The sequence below is a fragment of the Rhynchophorus ferrugineus genome, unplaced genomic scaffold (assembly GCF_030347505.1).
Source record: "Rhynchophorus ferrugineus isolate W39M unplaced genomic scaffold, kcgeb_rfMv2 rfM3, whole genome shotgun sequence".
In the NCBI taxonomy this organism is placed as follows: domain Eukaryota; kingdom Metazoa; phylum Arthropoda; class Insecta; order Coleoptera; family Curculionidae; genus Rhynchophorus; species Rhynchophorus ferrugineus.
In genome coordinates this window covers 25,200,281-25,221,249 of record NW_027472582.1, presented here as the reverse complement: position 1 = coordinate 25,221,249, position 20,969 = coordinate 25,200,281, and the positions used below count along the sequence as shown (strand labels likewise).

Below are 20,969 nucleotides of genomic sequence, written 5' to 3'. Positions count from 1 at the left end.
AAATTTCTGTTGCTATATGTAACTAGTATTATTATTTTATACATATGTCAATGTATTCTACTTACATTAACCTTAAAATTATACAAGTTACGTTCTACCAAATAACAGCATTATAAATTTATAATTTCCTGAAAATGTGTAGTTTTATGTCTGTAGAACTGCATTTGCGGTACGCATTACTTTTCTTGTTTTATCAAAAGAAGAAAGTGACCGAAAGTCATCGTTTGCAGGTAGAGATTTGCGATAAGCATTCGCCAACTATAAGAATATGTGAATCGTGATTTCGACAATTCAAATGTGGTGATTTTAACGTTCAAAAAAACATCCTGATAGGCCAAAAACCTTTGAAGATGGGGAATTGCAGAAGTTATTGGATGAAGATCCGAGATTAAAAATAATAATTCACAGAAAAGTTGAATATGAGTTGAGTAGCAATTTGTGAGCCGTTACGAGCGATAGAGCAATATCCAAAAGATACGAAAATGGTTAAATTGAAAAATAGTCAGTTAATAATAGAAAAGCATTCACAATACTCTCAAAGATGTCATGAGTTGATTTTTCAGAATGACAAGGCGCCGTGTCGAACAAGAAGACCAATTAAAGAAGTCTTGACACTTAAATGGGAAGTATCGCAGATGCCATAGTCTTTTGACTTAACTTCATCTGACTACCATCTTTTTGTAACGATGGGGCATGCGCTTGCTAAGCAGTGTTGCTCCATGTTGCCGATTTCGAAAAGTTAGAAAATGGCTCGATAAATGGTTTAGCTCAAAAGAGAAACTGTTCATTTAGAATTATATCAAAATTGAATGGAACCAACACACCTGGTATATGCTACTGGAAGGCGTTTATAATTGATACTTAATTAATAAAACTTGTGCAGTAACAGTGGTAATATTTAATGTATTGAAAGGAATTGTAAGTACGATATTGGAAATATATTTAGTGAAAATACTGAAAATGAAAGTGTTGAATAAGAGGCTTTACAACATTCGAGGGTTTATCTGAACTGGATCTACAGTTTACAGGCTCCAAACCATGGTCTTCGGCATTGAACCTACCGAGTGACCAGTGACCAACTTAGAGACTATAACAGAAGACATCAGGTCTTACCCAGTCTGGTTACTGGCGTTACTGGGATGGTTATACCTTGTCGAATTTTAGACTGTTGCATATAAAGATATTTACAATTACAAATATAAGATACATCCATGCCCTAGAAGAATTCGAACCCGGCACTATCGCAACAGTAGGAGGACCGTCCTGTCGCCTTGACCACTACGCCAACGAAGCCGGCTTTACAAAACATTCGACGTTTAGGTGTAGAACGTATTATATAATATTTATATAAGTTTAAAATGCAGTACATTATTGATTAGTATATCCAGGATCATTTTACAAATAATTACTAATAAATAGTTATTTAGTCAATAAAAATAAAACCAACTACGTAAACACTCAGCTTGTCTCACCAACAAATCGTCAAATGTGCCAAAAATAACATCCACACCAACGTTTGAAAAAACGACTTTAATAATACAGTCGATACAATCTAATAATCTTAATAGATTTTTGTAATCAATTTGGTTATTGTATTGAAAGTAAGTATTTTACGAGCTATAAATTCTACGCGTCCAAAGTATTGCATCAAATTATTGTGATCGTTCAATGGCGTTGAAAGCGATATGGTCAGAACATTTACGCCTCGTGAATTTTAACGATGTAACCGGAAAACTTCATGAAAGGCGCTTCAAATATCGGAATTAAAAGGTGTTCTATCGAGATAACACCTAAAATGGTGAATTACTCCTACTATTAAAAGTATTTCTTTTTTTAGGAATAAATATAAGTTTTAATTGTGAAGTATTTCATTTTTTATTATAATTTAGTTGAAATAACAACACATTGTTTAAGTGTATACTAATGTTGGAAAACTGAAACTTAATTTAAGAAGTGGTTGTATTTTTAACAAATGCGTTAATTTGTATTAATGCAATAAAAATAATAATAACTCGTAGTGTAGTTCATTATCAATTATTTCTACAGATTCAAACTGTCAAATCGAGTCATTACTTGAATATTAAGCATCGTTTAGATATAGCATGAAACCATCATATCGCTCGCTTCCTATTAGCCTGACTTAGCTCCGTTAAACTTCTTTCATATCGCGTTGAGTGACTTGAGAAGATTTCAGAAGAATCGAATAATCAAGACTGACACGTTGAATAAAAATTACGTCGAATATATTACCAAGTCCAGTTTGTAAAAATATAAAATTCCTTTAAACTCAGAGCAGATTTTTCTTCTTCTTTTTATCACGTTTAATTTGAGATATAATGCAATCTGAATTATTGTAACATTTGACCGAATCCTATAAAATTATAAAAATTCCTATAAAATTCGATATGAGTTGGGGCCAGTCCACCTTGTTGTCAAATGTCGGCAACATTTTCGAAAATAATAATAAATTAATAATAATTACAGGTAATAAACCGGCAAACTTTGTAAACCGAAAGTTATAGTTGATGTGACAACATTGCGACGCCATAAATTTTAATAACGCGATTCACCTGTTTTATTTTTTCTACTGTATAGCTTTATTCTTAATGATGGATTAATGACTACCATCTTATAATAGTATGCTATAAATCATATATAAATCAAAGAAGAATTGTAAACGAAAAAACAATCAAGTATTACATTTTGGTACACAAATTAATTGAATAATTAATGCAATATTTGGTACTTGAATTGACATTTCGTTATCGAATTCAATAAATTAGATAGTCGGTAACAGCTATGGAGGTTAAAAACATGCCACCAATATTACTTACACCATAAACTTTTTCAAGTGTCTTATTACGGTTCAGATATTTATACTGGTATAGCGACCGCTACAACCCTTTAGGCCACCCTACATTCACCTACATCAAAGTCAAAGGTGGGCAACGCTGGTGGATTGGTACCATGCTGCTCCCGGCTATAAAAGGCCACCACGACGATCTCTCGCTCTCTTTTCTTTTCTCTATCCAATTGTAACAGAACCAGTTCAACAGCGCTACCGTACTTCATCTACCTAATCGAATATCCTATCCATTCTCCCATCGACCACATGTATCATTTAATATCGCAATAAATAAGTTTTTATTTAACCATTGTTTTCAGTTCTCATGTGAATTCCTTCCACAAAATGGTAGTGATTCTGCGGAGAAATAATCGCATCGACAGCCACACATTCCAACCGACCGACCGACCAACCAGACGAACATTCCTACCCAGGGATAAGAAACAATATGCTGTTTTTATTTGAGGTTTGAGTAAATATCATAGTGTCTCAATTTTTTCTCAACAAATTTTTCTAAAGCAAATGCTGAGACTTTATGATTTACCATTAAATAAAAAATTAATAAGAGACAGGTCATTAGGAATTGGAAATCTAATCGAACTTATCCTAATTTAAAGCACACCAATATTAATAACAACTTGTAGGCTTGTAGGGCTGAACAACTGGAATACTACTTAAATATAATGCCAGTAAACTCAAAGTATTAATTATTACTCAGAACGCTTTTGATTTTGACGCAATATTAGGTATTTCTTCCAAAACTTACGAGTTTAAGTTTCATATGATTATCTTTGATAACACAATGAAGAGAATATCTCGTTACATTACATCATCGAAGTTATTGAATGAGATATTAATGACCTCTTTACACACTTGTATGATAAAATGAAAACTGTGTGTAACAAAGAGACACAGTCCTGAATAGAAACTAAATACTTAATGTTAAACTAAATGTTTCGATTGATAATTGTTTCTGAATCCAAAGTTTTCAACCTATTATTTACTTTGTAATATGGATCCTCAATAACAGTCTTCTATGTTAAAATTACTGTTACTACTTATAGTTTTTCCTTGTTACTGTGCCTATTACCTTATTATTTGTCATCTAGACATTTAACTAGAAAATCAATACCATCACGAACAAAAATTAAGAACATTATGGCAATATCAATTTGTTCTGCGGAATTTGGACCCATGATTATCGCAAAAGAAAGATTGTCCAGTCTATTTGACCATTCTATTGTCAAGCGTTAGTATTAGTATAGCAAAAATTAATAACCATTAATATTTTCAGAATATATTGAGACAATTAATATCAATAAATATATATTTTTAAATTAGTATCATCAATTTATATATGTATGTAGTAATAACTTTCGTAAACGTAGCTCTAAAATGTTTTAAAATAAAATTATCACCGTAAACACCTCCTTCAAACAAGAAACAACGGAATTATCTGGCAGTGAGAGATGCAAAACCATTTGCAAATATAGCAGTGGTGCAAATCTAATAATAGCCGTCGTAACAATCTGGAATGTGGAGGAAAATGGCAAACTCGACAATATTGGCGACGCATAACTCACCTGTTCTGCATGATCCGGAATTCGTACTGGCAAACCTCCAACCACCATGTAGGCATCTCCTATTGTTTCAACTTTATACACGTTGTAAGCGTTTATTGTAGCATCGAAACAGGTGTAGAGATCGTTCAGTAGGTCAACCACCTGAAATGGTAAAAATCTAAATAAAATATTGTAATCGTCCTATCCTTAAGTCAATTGTTCACTATATACTTTATTATTTTGACAATTATAATAATTAAATTTTTAATTCATGTAACTATTGCTAAAATAATTGATCCTATTTCCGACGATTTTTTATTGAAAAACAATATTCTCTACAATCACTCTTTCTGTTAACAAATATATTCGTCATTTGTCTATGAATCGAAACTACTAGTCATTACAATGGGTGCTTGCATGAATTGGTTCAGTGATATTTATCACAGAAAATGTGAAATAACAATGTAAACCATTTCTTACTGTTAAAAACATTCGCAATGCTGTTAAATTCGATTTTGGTTTTGTTTTTTTTTTCTATGTAAAGTAATTTTCTTTTAATACTACTGAGGAATTCAATATATAATATGTCCAAAATAGCAGTGAATTTACGTCAAAAAGATGTATAATGTATTGCCTATTGCAGTTTGTAAATTCGTTTGAATACCAGGCTATATTTTCATTCTCATTTTGTTCTGGTTAAAAATAGACACAATGTCGTCTGATAGGTTCGAACATGTAATTCAATCAACCTGCAAAAGTCGTCCGATTGTCAAATGTCCGCAAAATTCTACAAAACATTAAAGACAGTTAGAGGTTATAAAACGGCAAAAATTCTTCTGGTGCTTTACTTTATAAATATATAAATTAGATATATTTGAAATCGCTGCTTAATATATATCTGGAAGCCAATAAATAGTCAGTCAGAGGTATTGGTATTGGTACAATTAAATATTAAGCTGCTGGAGTTCCTGTTATGGAAGTATTTTTATTGTATTGCAGCTGAATTGAATACTGGAATAAGTATCATAGTATAGGCACTATGATTAAAACCTCACAAAAATAAAAACAATATAACTTTGGATTCATCAAAAATAATGTATCTACATAGTTTGATGTTAGTTCTATTAGAGATTAAATTTATGAAATGTATAAAAAAGTGAGTGCTTTTTTTGATACAAACATAATTTAATCCAATTATTTCAGAGATAATTATTAGTATGGAATTATCCACAGCAAACTTAAGTGATATACAGATTTTTGAAGGATATAAGTCATCCCTTATTCATTTGTTATTTCAGACAAGGTAATTTCAAAATGGAACATTAGACCATCCTTGGCAAGATGCTAATAAAAACTGTGTAAAGACAACAAAACTTGATGGAAAAAGGTAAACGTTAAAATAACATTTGATTAGGCTCTCTTAATCATAATATCTTGTAACATTCATTGCAGGTACATTGTTCTTCGTGCTATAAACAAGAATCCAGCAAAAAAACCCAACAAGGGGTCAGTTCAGATTGAAACTATGGAATGGTTTGTAAATCATAATTGTGCTTTATATAATTTAATTCTTTATAAATATATCTGAAAAAATCTGCACAGTCAGCTCAGTTGAATATATGGCTGAATAGTATGGCCGCAGAATGCCTTCCTCCCTATAACTGCAAATTTAATCAGACGGAATGCTTATGGGATATGGCAAAGAATCATTACAATAAACATGCAGATCGAAAGAAGTGTACAAGCAAGAACTATTTGGTTCGGTTTGAATAAATTCCATCAGAAACGTAGAAGAAGAACTTGGCAAAGGATGGACTTGTAAAAGTGTTACATTGGAAATTGCTTAATTATTGACTAGTGATAGCTTAGTTATTGAAATGAATACTAGCTTAGAATTGGATTATGATCCAATGCTGACAATACCGTAATAGAATGATGAGACTAAAAAACAACAACTAAAGATGAATATATAATTAATATTTAGGAAAATTGTAAATAATTGTATTGTAGAATGTTAAAGATTTATGTGTGTAGGTACCTGTAAAACTGTTCAAAACATGATGAGCATTTGCTTAAAATGTATGAGGGGGAATGGGATACTAACTGTTTTGCAAGTAACACAAATATATTAGGTAGAATGAAGTAAATAAATATAATTTTATCAAGAACAATGTGAAATGTGAAACAAAAATAACTAAGGAGAAATTTCAGTGATATCAGAATGCCTTACAGAGAACATACAGCAACGAAAGAAACAAGAACTAAACAGAAAACGTGACTTTAAGTCTTTATATGCATCAGATGTACCACAGTACGTTAAAATATTGAATTAAATTATATATTGAAACATTTCCGTTTCATTATTCTATTTACGTTAATAAACTAAAAGTTAATGCAGCAACATTGCAAGGTTTTGACGTCATAAATTGGGATGACATGAGTTCACTGCTATTTTGGATAAACTATATATAAAGAAGAGTTGTCTGTAACTAACAATGACAAATAGCTCTACTACAACAATCCCAAATACAAAATGGGTTACATGGACATGAGTTAGTCCAAGAGAGCCATCTATATCGACACCGAAGAGGTATGGCTATAAGCCTTGCATAAGGTGAGATCGGCAGGGTGTAGTGTATTACAAGCTACCAAATCCGAATCAAACTGGTACTGGCCATAATTGCCTAAATAAATTTTACAAATTAAACAAAGAATTACTGCAAAAAAGACCATCAATAGCGAGTATCAGAGGTAAAATCGTCTTGCATTATATCGTCACGCTTTATTGTACGTAACAAAAATTGGAAAGGCGACACTGGCTTCTTCTCCGCCTTCTGATCATTTTATATTATGATCAAAATTAATATATTTCTTTATATACGGTATATCCAGGATTTCAAAAATATAGGAAACATTTCTAGAAAATTTCGGAAATTATTTTGATTTAATATATATTGTACCAGTACGCAATAAATGATTTTTGAAATAAAAAAGGTGATTATAATACAGGCAAACATGTATTGATAAAATTGTTATACTTATTTTCATTCAAAAATTGATTCATCTAATATTTTAGATATTTTAGTTAATATGAATATAATAATAGACATCACAAAAGCTTAAGTATAACCTATATTATTACATATAACATCGAGTGTTTGGAGATGTAGAATTATAACAAGATAAAGACTCAACAAAAAAGCATCAATATCCTGCAGCCCGGTTAAGAGTTACCTAATTTCTAAGCAGATGCATTAGATTGGAAACATTAAAAAATTGTGAGCAATTTATTGACTGAACGGTATTCAAAGGGGAGCATATCGTAGTTTTCACTCTATACCTAGCAAAAGGACACTTTTGGTTAAAAATTGTCATATAAAAGTTTATTTTTTCTTATCAGAATCCAAAATGTAAAAAATTATTGGAAGATTCAAATCAATACTCTGACATCAAGACCGAATACATAGAAGGTTCTCTTATGTGTCTAGTAATACATGAAAATGATAGCTGCGAACGTTCGACCTCACACCCCAGAATCTAGATCCCCTATTCCAGCTCGAACAAATTCGTTAAACTTGATCCAATTCGATTAAAATTTGTTTTAATCATCAGCCTTAGTAGACAAACAGTTCAGAATGATGGACTATGTTCATAAATTCGTGAAGTTATTTTGCCTCCAAGCAAACAAGTTTTTTTTTTCGATTTCTGTGTGATAAAAAATGCAAAAGGTCATAAAAGTAAAGTTTATTGTTATCCAGTTTTATAGAAAATAAGATGGAAATATTAAATTACACATACAATGTATAATTATTTGTAAATTTAATCCAATGGAAATATTTTGCTAGTATTTTCACTATTTAATTATAATACATTAACCTAATATTACCTGAAATGGAGTGGAATGAGCTGATATTGTTGTAAAACCTACAATATCGGAGAAGTATATTGTAACTTCTTCATATTCTTCAGGATCTACAGGCATGCCCAACTTTAGTTTCTCAGCAACATAACTGCAAGAAAATTTAAAAAATACATATGAAGCTACATTATAACTACAAATTTTAAGAATTTATAAATTTACTTGAATACAGAATAATCATGGTAGGAAATAAATGTTCATAAAATATTTAAAAAAAAAAAACTTAAAATGTTTACGTTCCTTAACTTTACTCGGAATTATTTTTATATAAATAATAATAACTTTTATTCCTACTTATATTTTCTCTTATGGTATAGCAAGAAAAGTAATTATAATTTTATCTAAGTTCCAGAACCAAGTAGTAATTGCACGAAAAAAGAAAAGAAATTGGAGCAACTGTCAAAAGTTTTAAGGAGAAGTTTATTTAGTCTAAACGTTGTTTGAATATGGAAATGAAGCTGAATCTCTTAAGTAATCGTAATAGTATTAATTGTCACTTAAACAGAATGAACCACTGACAAAAATTTAGAATTAATTTAAAAAACTGTAATAAATTTAGTTTTACTTAAACTATTTTCTAATTGAAAGATTTATCACCTAAATATTACAAATATATTTAAAAAAACATATTTCCATGATATTCTAGTAATTTAAAAAATATCGGCGAACTGGAAACTGAAAATTTAACCCAAATTGTCACACACGCGTCACAAAATCCTGCCTATTTCCAGATTTACCCCATCAAGTATAGCGGATCATGGGGGCAGTGGAAGAAATTTATTAGAAATACCCTGCCGCCATTTTCGCCTCCCTCAATTCCTAAATCCGTTCGGCAGGATTCAGTCGACGATCATAAAACCAGACAACGGCTGGTTTGAGAGTTTTTATGAATAGACGGCAAGCAGGCGCCACAGGACCAAGTTTATTTTTTCCCATAACAATTAAGCAATCCAAACAAATAGAAAAAAAGGACCAGTTATTTTTAACTTTGGTCCTTTTATGCATCCGTCGATATCGATTGTGCTAACTGACTCAAATATATTTAAAAGGAAACATCAAGTTGTTATATCATAGTAATATATTATATTAACTTTATTACTCATTCTTTTATTTTGTTACGTCACGCAAGTTGTTGTCTCTGAATTTTTAAACTTCTCTATTGGCAAAAGTACTGATATAACTAAAAAATGTTCTAAGAGACACTTTTAGCTTAAGTATAAAAAAGACGTATGTGTGAAAATGTAATGTTCTGGTCAATTGAAAAGAATCTGTTTAAGTAAATCCATATATTTTTTGTTAGCCCTAACCCTCAACACATGCCTGTATAAATTTGGCAGCTGTCGAATCATTACTTTGTGAATTATAAGATTTTGAGTGAAGCAACTTTTACTACTGTGAGAAAAATGGATAAAAATGAATTTCGCGTGCTGATAAAAATATTGCTTTTTGAAGGGAAAAAATACAGTTGAAGCAAAAACTTGACTTGATGGTTGATTTTCCTGGGGCAGTGTTTGAAAAAGGATTGGTATGCTAAGTTTAGACGTAATGAAATGAGAACCCAACACGGCGAGCGCAGTGGACGCCCAAAAGAGTTTGTTGCCGATGAAAACATTTAAAAAATCAACAAAATGATTTTGAATGAACGTAAATTGAAATTAAATGAAAATGCAGACACTAAAGATATCAAATGAACGTGTACATCATATCATTCACGAATATTTAGGTATGAGAAAGTTCTGTGTAAAGTGGGTGCCGCGCGAGCTTACTGTTGATCAAAAACAACGACGAGTGGATGATTCGGAGCGGTGTTTGAAGATGATCAAGCGTAATAAACCAGAGTGTCAGCGTCGATATCTCACAATGGATGACAATATTGCTCCATCGTTTCACTCCCAAGTCCAATCGATAGTCACCCGAGTGGACTGCACACGATGAACCCGTTCCAAAGCGTGGGAAAACGCAATAGTCGGTTGACAAGGTTATGGCGTCTGTATTTTAGGATGCGCATGGAATAATTTTCATTGACTACCTTGAAAAAGGAAGGACAGCAACTATTAAATAACGTTATTCGACCGTTTGAAGGACGAAATCGCCGAAAAACGGTCGCATTTGAAGAAAAAGAAGGTGCTGTTTCACGAAGATAATGCACCGTGTCACAAGTCAGTGAAAACAATGGCAAAAATCCATGAATTGGGCTTCAAAGTGCTTCCTCATCCACCGTTCCAGATCTGGCCCCCAGTGACTATTTCCTGTTCTCAGATCTCAAAAGAATGCTCGCTTGGAAGAAATTTTCGTCGAATAAAGAGGTGATCGCCGAAACTGATGCCTATTTTGAAGCAAAGGAAAATCCTACTACAGAAATGGTATCGAAATGTTGGAGGGTCGCCCGTGAAGTGAATTGTGTTGACCAAAAAAAAATAAATTTTGCCAAAAAAATGTGTTTTACTAGGCCGGGGATTTTTCAATTGACTTGTTAGCTAAAAACAATTTACAAGCTAACGATTCAATTCAAAAGGACTCGAAGAACGAGATAAACTGATTGGTAAGCTCATTGATAAATTTATATCATTTACCGGTTTCTACTGAAAAAGTTCGGATTTACGTTCAAGCAACTATAATATATCATACAAGTTCAATAGGCAAACATCCGTAACAAATCGAGTGTCCTGTTGATTTCAGGAGATCTTGATGGTGGCAAAGTTTTAAGGTCTATGCACAATTATGTAAATTTGTTATTAATTACATCTTACATTACATATGCATAATACAATCTTAATTTACAAATTAATTTATTACTATTGTATTATTTTATCTGCCGTAATGTACAAGCAAGGGGTGTACGGGATTAATACAGCAGTATGTATTTCCTAAATTAAAATAAAACTAAACTACTTAAGCTAAACTTAAAAATACACTTATACACTATAGAAGTCCGTGTCGTTTGGTTCGCTTCAATCTTCGCTGATTTCCTCCGATTTAGCAAATTTATTTCATGTTTTAAGGTGAAGTCTTGGATCACTTTGTAAATTAATTTAATTTCGGAGTTATTGTGCAGATCTTAATGTTTACGTAGATATACGCATTGGTGATTAATAATAAACCTTAGTTTTGGCTGCGCTGGATTACCAGTTGGTTTGATGTTTTAGTGCAACCCCATATTTGCAACCAATAGGACCAAATTGGTTTTTATGATTGACTGATTAACAAATCCGCTCTGATTTTAGCTCAATTTCACAGCATCTTCTGACTAACTAGTACAGTCGATTGACTTTGAGTTTAATCTGCTCTGCTGTTTGATGTTTCTAATATGATGTTTTCAATTTAACCTACCATAAAGATTGATGCTGTCAAGTGATATAACATAATTAAGTTTTTGTCATTTCGCCTGTCATTATTTTACAGTCACTACTTCATTTACAGATTTTGTTGCATGCTATTTGTACTTTTTCAGCCTTATAAGCAATAAAGATAAAGCCGACATTTTCTCAAAACACTTAAAAAATGTTAACCTTTCCAGTCTCAGCTACATAAAGATGACGAAAATAAAATTACTAGCTTTCTAGATTCGCCATTTCAAATGGACTTACCGCACGAGAAATTAACGCTCAAAAATGTTAAACAAACAATAATGAAAGAGATTAATATTGAAAAAGCTCCTTGTTATGACTTAATTACTGGTAAAATTTTAAAAGAACTGTCAGCAATGGGAATAAAACTAACAACATTTATATTTAATGCTATGCCACGAATTAATTACTTCCCTAGTATCTGGAAAGTAGCTAAAATATTAATGATTCTTAAACCAGGAAAAATACCAGAAGATATGACCTCCTACCGACCTATAAGTTTATTACCGATAATCTCGAAAGAGAAATTATACATAAGGAAGCTATATAAGCATGAGTCTATAAAACAAGTGCATATACTTGTAAACAAAGTAAACACTGACCTAAATGCCAAAATATATTGTTCGGCTGCTTTTCTAGATATATCTCAGGCTTTTGACAAAGTATGGCATACGGACTCGCAGGTTAAACAAAAGAAACTTCTCCCTCATCCGGACTATCATTTACTAAAATTATATCTCTCTGATAGAAATTTTATTGTAAATCAAGGCGATGAACATACCGAATTAAATCCTATATATTCAGGATTTCCGCAAGGTAGTAACTTCTGTATACAGCCGATCTGCCCATCTCAAGATAACTACTGTGGCAACATACGCAGACGACACAGCAATCTTAGCATCCCATGAAGATCCAGTCACAGGATCAATAAATCTACAAACCCACCTGGAGCAACTCCCCTTAAATTATATTAAATATATTGGCTCATCGGGGGCAAATCCAAGTTATCATTAGATAAGAAGGTATTGCTGTATGAGTCTATACTCAAGCCTATTTCGTCTTATGGAAACCAAGTATGGGGTACCGCTAGCAAATCTAATATATCTATCATTCAACGGTTCCAACATAAATTATTGCGTGCCATTGTTGATGCTCCGTACTATATTTCAAATAATGTGATACAACGCGATATTCCTCTAGAACCTATAACAAGTGTAATTCAGCATGTTTGTGTGAAGTACTTCGAAAGAGTGTCAGTGCATCCCAATGTACTCGCTAATCAGCTAAATATGCGACATGGTAGTGAAGTGCGTAGACCAAAACGTTTAACACCACCTGATCTGATTACTGGACATATGTAGACTTTAGAATAAGCTTTAGAATAAGACTAATTAATTAAGATAATATTTTATACAGAAGATTGCTTAATGAAATGATTTTCTACATGCCATGTATATATAATATAGACATAAAAAATATTTATTGCCAATAGGACAGATTGTGGAATCACAAAGAGTAATAAAAAAAAACTCTTGTACTTTTTTAGCCTTGAAAAGATTATATTATAGCCTTAGGTAGCCAGATAGCCTTAGATATATATTTTTCCACGATAACTATTTCCTCAGCAAATGTTCAAAGTACTGTTTCTTTTGTTGTTGGGAGCATTTTAAAGCAGAGACAGGAGTGATCCTAGGACATTACCCTCGGGAACTTCAGTAGAAACAGGTTTGAGTGCTGAGAATGCTCCTTCATGTGAGACTCTAAATTTTCTATCAAAAAGATATGATTCCAGCATTTAATGGCAATTCCGCAGTAGCAACTTATTCATTGTGTAGATTAATTCCAAATGCCATACACGGTCGAAAGCTTGTGAGAAGCTCAGGAATATTTCAGGCTAATACTTATTTTATTCAAATGCCTTCTTAACAACCGCTATTACTCTGTAACTCGGTCGATGGTTGAGTAATGATATCAAAATCTAAACTGGAAATATGGAGTTTCTGTAAATAGTTTCTCAAATATTTTTGATATCGCAGGTAGTAGCAAAATAGTCCTGTAAGAACCAATATATCAAAATCAAATAGAGTACCAAAAATATAACATTAACGTATAATAAATAAATATTATTTAACTAATATTTAAATATTAAAAAAAATATATTTAACCCCTCCTTTTACTATAAAATAACGAGTCGAAACATTCTTCTAGTCCTATTTCGTACTTTTTATTTAATTGTCATTCATTAATTATAATATCATTTCAATAACTAATAAATTATTTATGGTTAAATATAAAATAATTCCAAACCAAATAAAATATATCGGCTAGGATTATGTAAATGGAAAGGTTACTTATAGCCTTTTTATAAAGAATGAGAATGAAAGAATAAGAGGTCTCACCAAGATTTATATACTGTTCTTCAAAGCTCCCCTACTTTCTACCCTTATAAATATATATACTTTATAAAACAAGTGACAAGTCTTGTCAAAATATATTTTTATAATTTTAACAATGGGAAAAGTAATAAAAAATACTAACGTTTAATACAACGTTCAAGTTTAATATTCGATAAGAGATGTCCGATTATGTTTGAGGGGTTGAATTATATTAAACTTATATATTTTTCGATGATTATAGAGGCTTCTTAGTTTTAAAATCTTTTAGTCCTAGACATCCTATAAGGTACCTTGAATTAACATTTAGACAGAAGTTATAAATTTCAAAAAGCTGCGTTGTTAACAGATTCAATATTCATTAAAATAATTTTGTGAATAATACATGGATATAATACATACAAATGGATAACATAGAGGATACTAAAAATAGTTAGAAAACATTTTTCGGAAACGAGTAACGGTTGAGAACACCCGCTTTTTAGAATTAAAAAATACTTTTGTTTCTCTGTTACCTAATATTTTTAGTCTTGATCCATTAGTTTGGCCATCATGTTTTCTAATATAGAGATGTTGCTGCTAGTTTCAGTAGGTTGTGATGTGGTTTCTCGATTTTGTGCTGAACCATTTTCAACCATTTAGGCATAAGTTATGCTGGTTGACTTAGTCTGGTGGGTAGGCTGGTAGGTGTGGATTGTTTTTGTTGCTGTTGATGCCTTTTTTTTCTTAAGGCAGGATAGAGTTTCTGCTGTTCTGTTTGTGAACTGTGCAACCCTTGTAGTTCGCTGGATGATTTCTGTTACAGTTAGCACATTTCACTTTATTATCGCGAACTTTACAAGTACAATCTCCTGCATCTATATGATTTTCGACAGTAACTTTTTGTGTGCCAGTGCGCTTGATGCCTCCTGCATTGTGGTATAATTATTTTTGTATGTGGTGGTTCGCATTTAATAATATTATTAATTTGAATATTTGAAATAAAATCTATCTTATTATTGTTATTATGAACTTTTTAACCAGTTAAATGATTTTTTTATTTTATTTTTTTTAATAACTATTTATCATAGGAAAATATAATCCATATAATTAAATTACAAAGAAAATATTGAATGTATGTACAAATTATTATAATGTCCATTCGATAGGTGCTTGTATGTAACAACCTAAACCAACAGCTAAATTCAATGGTTTTGAAATTGTTCTACAAAAAGGATAGTTGTCCATTTAATAGTTTTGAGTAATTCAGTGTACACAGACTCTCGTCATCGAATACTCAAAATTAAATTTTTAACATCCATTAGTGTTGTTTGATTTAAATAAATCTGCTGCCGAACTCCCTTAAATACTTTTAAATATTATGATGATGCTGATTCGTCATACCCCTACTATCGAGTTTGATTTCTACTATTTAAAAATTGCAATTTTGATGTCAATGACAAAGAACGGCTTAGGAGACTAAAGAACCTTGAAGACAATTAATTGCAATACTTATTGGACGCTACAAATAAACAGCTCAAATTGGCAAAGAACTTAACAGCTGACAACTTAGCAGCTGATGAATAAATTAAGAGTAGAAAATGCTATTTTCTATATTGACTACATTGAACGAAGTATTGCTAGAGAAAAATCCACAAATAACGAGTAAGAAACACAAACTCCTTTTGTATGGAAATACTTGGACATACGCTGCCAAAGTTATGAAGAATAAAGTTGTGGGGATATAGCGTTTTTTGATCCATTTGTTCAAATTGAGGAAGCACATTTTCGCTGACACACGGTTTCAAAATAGTAAAAAACAGCGAGAATGAATGCGTGATTGGATCGCTTCAAAATTATTCGCAAGTTGTTCTTTTATTATCACGGTATCGCCATGTTGCTAAAAAGATGTGAATCACTATTTCTCAATAACTATATATTTAATTGAAAAACTAATCAGAATATATGCAAGTACTTAATATTTTGACAGTCTGCCGTAGTCTCACTTCATATAATAAGATTATTGAACTGCAGGAAGAATATATTAAAGAATAAAGTTTGTTTGTAACGTCTTACAAATTATAAAATCGCGTTTTACTTTTCAAATGACCAAACCTATTGAACAATGCTATACGAATTATATTAATATTATTTTATAATAAATATATTAATTTTAAAATTTTAATCAATAAATACCACGAAAATAATCTTAGGCAATATTGGTGGCCATATACAACACAATTTCTTGAAAATCGTTCTAAAAAAACTAATTATATCTTTACGAGACTTTCTTTAGAATAAATAGAATGGAAGAAAATTACGCCTAACCTGATGCTTGGATATTTAAGCAAGACAGGAGAAAAAACGAGAAGGCTTTTTATCCAGTTTATTAAATATTTCCTTTTTAGATTGAAAGACTGAATGGAGGAGATAACGCCAGAGAAATGTTCCATTGTGATCTTTTTCGGGATTTACGTTTATCGCCTTATGGGTTTTCGTTTCAGAGGATTGAACTTTAATTGGTGTATATTTTAAAGAGGATAAAGAATGTTATACGACGTCTCGATAGATTCTTTAATGTGTATTCTAATTCATTAAATTCTAAAGATACCGGTATAATGAGATATTGACAATGATAAATAAAGATTATTTTCAATAATATATATTAATCTATATATTAATCGGTTTAGAGAAAATGTTACCTTCATTTTTGTAAAAATCGAGGATACTTGAAGGCGTAAAATTTGGCACGACTAAAGCTTATATCGATGAAGAATTTTTAGGCTTAACATTTTTGTGTAATATGCGCTACAAATAAATAAACTCCAATAAAACACGAAATACGCTCTAAGCAATCGGGAATAGCTGTCATATATAGCCGTATTATTTAATATCATATAAGAGGTCAATTGAACAGTCCCCGGTTTGACAGACAGATGACGCTACTAGAATTAAATCCATATGTTTCTTAGTTAGCTCTAACCCTCAAAAGATGCGTGTATAACTTTGACAGCTGTAGGATCATTAGTTTGTGAATTATAGCATTTTGAGTGAAGCAACTTTTGTTATTATGAAAACAAAAGGATCAAAAGAAATATCCCATGTTGAAAAAATATTGCTTTTTGAAGGGAAAAAATACAGTTAAAGCAAAAACTTGGCTTGATGCCGAGTTTGTGGACACTGCCCCAGGAAAATCAACCATCAAGGATTGGTATGCTAAGTCTAGACGTGGTAAATCAGCACCGAAGACGGTGCACGCAGTGGACGCCCAAAACGGTTGTTACTGAAAACGAAAACATTTAAAAAATCCACAAAATGATTTTGAATAACCGTAAATCGAAACTGAATAAAATAGCAGACACTCTAAAGATATTAACTGAACGTGTACATCATATCATTCACGAATATTTGGGTATGAGAAACTTATGTGCAAAGTTGATGCCGCGCGAGCTCACATTTGATCAAAAACAACGACGAGTTGATAATTTGGAGCAGTATTTGAAGATGATCCAGCGTAATAAACCCGAGTTTTTTAGCGTCGATATGACAATGGATGAAACATGGCTCCATGATTTGACTCTGAAGTGATCCGAGTGGACTGCATACGATGAACTCGCTCCAAAGCGTGGGAAAACGCAACAGTCGGTTGGCAAGGTTATGGCGTCTGTATTTTGGAATGCGCATGATATAAACGGCCGCATTTGAAGAAAAAGAAAGTGCTGCTTCACCAAGACAATGCACCGTGTCACAAGTCAGTAAAAACGATGGCAAAAATCCATGAATTGGGCTTCGAATTGCTTCCTCCTCCACCGTATTCTCCAGCTCTGGGCCCCAGCTACTATTTCCTGTTCTCAGATCTCAAAAGGATGCTCACTGGGAAGAAATTTTCGTCGAATGAAAAGGTGATCGTCGAAAATGAGGCCTTTTTTGGAGCAAAGGACAAATCGAACTACAAAAATTATATCGAAAAGTTGGAGGGTCGCTATAATCAGTATATCACCCCTAAAGGGAATTATGTAAAAAAATATTGTCAACCAAGTTGTTAACAATATCTAGTCATATATTATTTCTATTACCTTAAGCCTTTCTAATCGATATAACATGTGTTAGAATTCATAATTCAGTGTTCAACAGCAAGTTTATAGGTAAATGTTAGAAAGTGTCACCATTGGATCCTCTATGATTATGAATGGCGTTATTATCATTTGTCAAGAATAATTAAATTTCGTGCACATTTAAAAAAATAATGTGTCTAAACTAACATAACTAATATTTTTTGTATAATAAACTTTTCTTACTTTTCTGATAAAGCAATAATTACTTCACTGTAGAATTCCTGGGATTTTGGGGAGAAAAACGGAACCAATTGAGTGTCGAAAATATATTCCGAAGCCAGACCTGCATCAATAAGAGTGCTTCGTATTTTTCATTTTTTTCAAATTTTTCAATCTCATTAATTGTTGACAATACAGAGTCGAATTAACAGCTAGGTTCTAGTTCGAGCTCATGATGAATAATTCCTTTCCAATCCCACAAAATATGGTATTAAGGCGGACATTTCCAATATTTGTAAAGCCTCTCCAGGCTTGGATCACGATCTACTTCGTTATTCTCCCACGTGGTCCACTTTCCTTCGCTCAAAATTCGTGTCGTTTCAATGTCAATATACCAATGGACACTCGATTCATAAAATTTTTCAATATTAGTTTATCTATGGCCCTAAATATCGAGCTTCCTTTGGTATTCAGTCTTATATAATGATTAAACAGTATATTATGGTCTATTTCTATTTCACGCGATGAATTATGTCGGCCTGCCTCCGTAAGTTAAATAATATTCACAATAATATTTTCATCGTGTGGGTGGCCCTGTTGAGATTCATCTTTAACAAAGAAATGAAAACAGTCACCTGAGAAAACTTGTTTGCTTGAAACAAACTCTGATAGCAAGGACAATATGATCCTTAATTACAAATATAGTAAATAAATATAACTCACTATTGACTCACTGGCCATGTTGAGATTCAGATTTAACAAAGAAATGAAAACAGTCACCTGAGGAAACTTGTTTCCTTGAAACAAAGTCTGATTGCAAGGACAATATAATCCTTAATTACAAATATAGTAAATAAATATAACTCACTATTGACTCGCTATTTCAGAATCAGGCTCTAAGAAATGTTAATATTCTTGAATATGTTTAAAATTATTTGAATATATGAATATGTTCATAAATTAGTAAAAATCCCTGAGAGGTCAGCCAAAAAAAATCAGGAGGATACATCAACAAAAAGGGAGTTCGCTAATTCCTAAATGTTGAGGTGCTTAAGTTTTATAAAATAAATGGGTCACCAATTTGATTTCAAATTTCAACATTTCACGATTCACAAAATGTTAGAATAATCACTAGAAGAAAAAAAAAGTTTGTTCTGCAATAATTTTAGATATTTCTCAAGCTTTAAATAAAGTTTAGCACGATAGTGTAAAGCATAATATTAAATGATCCTTGATGACCAAAAATCAAAATTTTGTTATATATATTCACATATACCCGACCGATATTTCAGAGTCAGACAAGAAGATGCCTACTCTAATTTGGCATGACTCCTAATGGTGGAAGCCACATGTAAAATTTTTTACAAAGATGTGAAGAACTTAGGCTGAAGTAAAAAAATTTAACAGATTACTGGGTATATATTCAGCATTGTCAATATTTGATTAGTTTTTGTATTACCATAAAGTTTTGAAACCAGTGTAGACTTACGATGTTCAACTCTGGGACTGTACTAGCCAAATAAGAATATAGAAAGATCATATAAACTTTCCATAACAAGATACTGCTCTTATCAAGATAGCAAGGACAATATGATCCTTAATTACAAATATAGTAAATGAATATAACTCACTATTGACTCACTGGCCATGTTGAGATTCAGATTTAACAAAGAAATGAAAACAGTCACCTGAGAAAACTTGTTTCCTTGAAACAAAGTCTGATAGCAAGGACAATATAATCCTTAATTACAAATATAGTAAATAAATATAACTCACTATTTCAGAATCAGGCTCTAAGAAATATTAATATTCTTGAATATGTTTACAATTATTGGAATATATGAATATGTTCATAAAGTAATAAAAATTCCTGAGCAGCATAGCAAATTGGGCAGCCAAAAAAAATCAGAAGGATACATCAACAAAAAGGGAGTTCGCTAACTCCTAAATGTTGAGGTGCTTAAGTTTTATAAAATAAACTAAAAAGAACTAAACTTTTTGATCTAGCCTGACAATGTTTTATATAGTTAATCTATAGCATGCCTTATAGTTAACAAGTACAGTATATAAATTATTAGATTATATGGTAAAAATACATTTATTCTTCTTTAAAATTTGGATTAAAATTAAACGTTACCTCGGTAGCATCCTGTTCAATAACTGTTCAGTCTTCTTTTTCTCTATATCGAGTTGTTCGGTCCTCTCTCGTATTAACTCTTCCAAGTTATTCGAATACTTCTCAAGCATTTGAAACATAGTATCGACAATGTTCACTTTCCTGCCATGATTTAATTTCTTGAATTGATCGTGGACGGCGTTGAAATCTGGACGCATGTCAGCTTGCTCGGCCCAACATTGTCGCATGATGTTGATAGCCTCAGGTGGCGCAGCTCCTTTACTCACTGATGGTCTAATCAACGGAGGTGGGTGTTTGACTTTTTCAATAATTTCTAGAAAAGCACAAGAAAAAGTTATTTGATAGCTTTAAGGGCCATTTCAATTATTTTATTATTTTCTAACTCCGCAAAGTTAAGTCTAGCCCATTAACTTGTAGATTCTTTTTTCTGTCAATGAACATCTTAATGATAATACCTCGATTGAATTCCCATCACGTAATTATATTTTAACTTATCTTTTCCCTAATATTAAG

The 20,969-nt window shown here is 31.8% G+C and overlaps 1 protein-coding gene across 1 annotated transcript in view; it reads right to left on the bottom strand.

Moving 5' to 3' along the window:
- The window catches only part of LOC143192913 (retinal guanylyl cyclase 2), a 190,139-nt gene that overhangs the window by 38,312 nt on the left and 130,858 nt on the right, over positions 1–20,969 (bottom strand). Inside the window, exons 13-15 of the mRNA XM_076398735.1 lie at positions 20,457–20,769; positions 8,294–8,417; positions 4,429–4,569 (exon numbers count right to left, since the gene is read on the bottom strand). Of these exons, the coding sequence (XP_076254850.1) occupies positions 4,429–4,569; positions 8,294–8,417; positions 20,457–20,769 (578 nt within the window). The remainder of the gene's footprint in view (positions 1–4,428; positions 4,570–8,293; positions 8,418–20,456; positions 20,770–20,969) is intronic.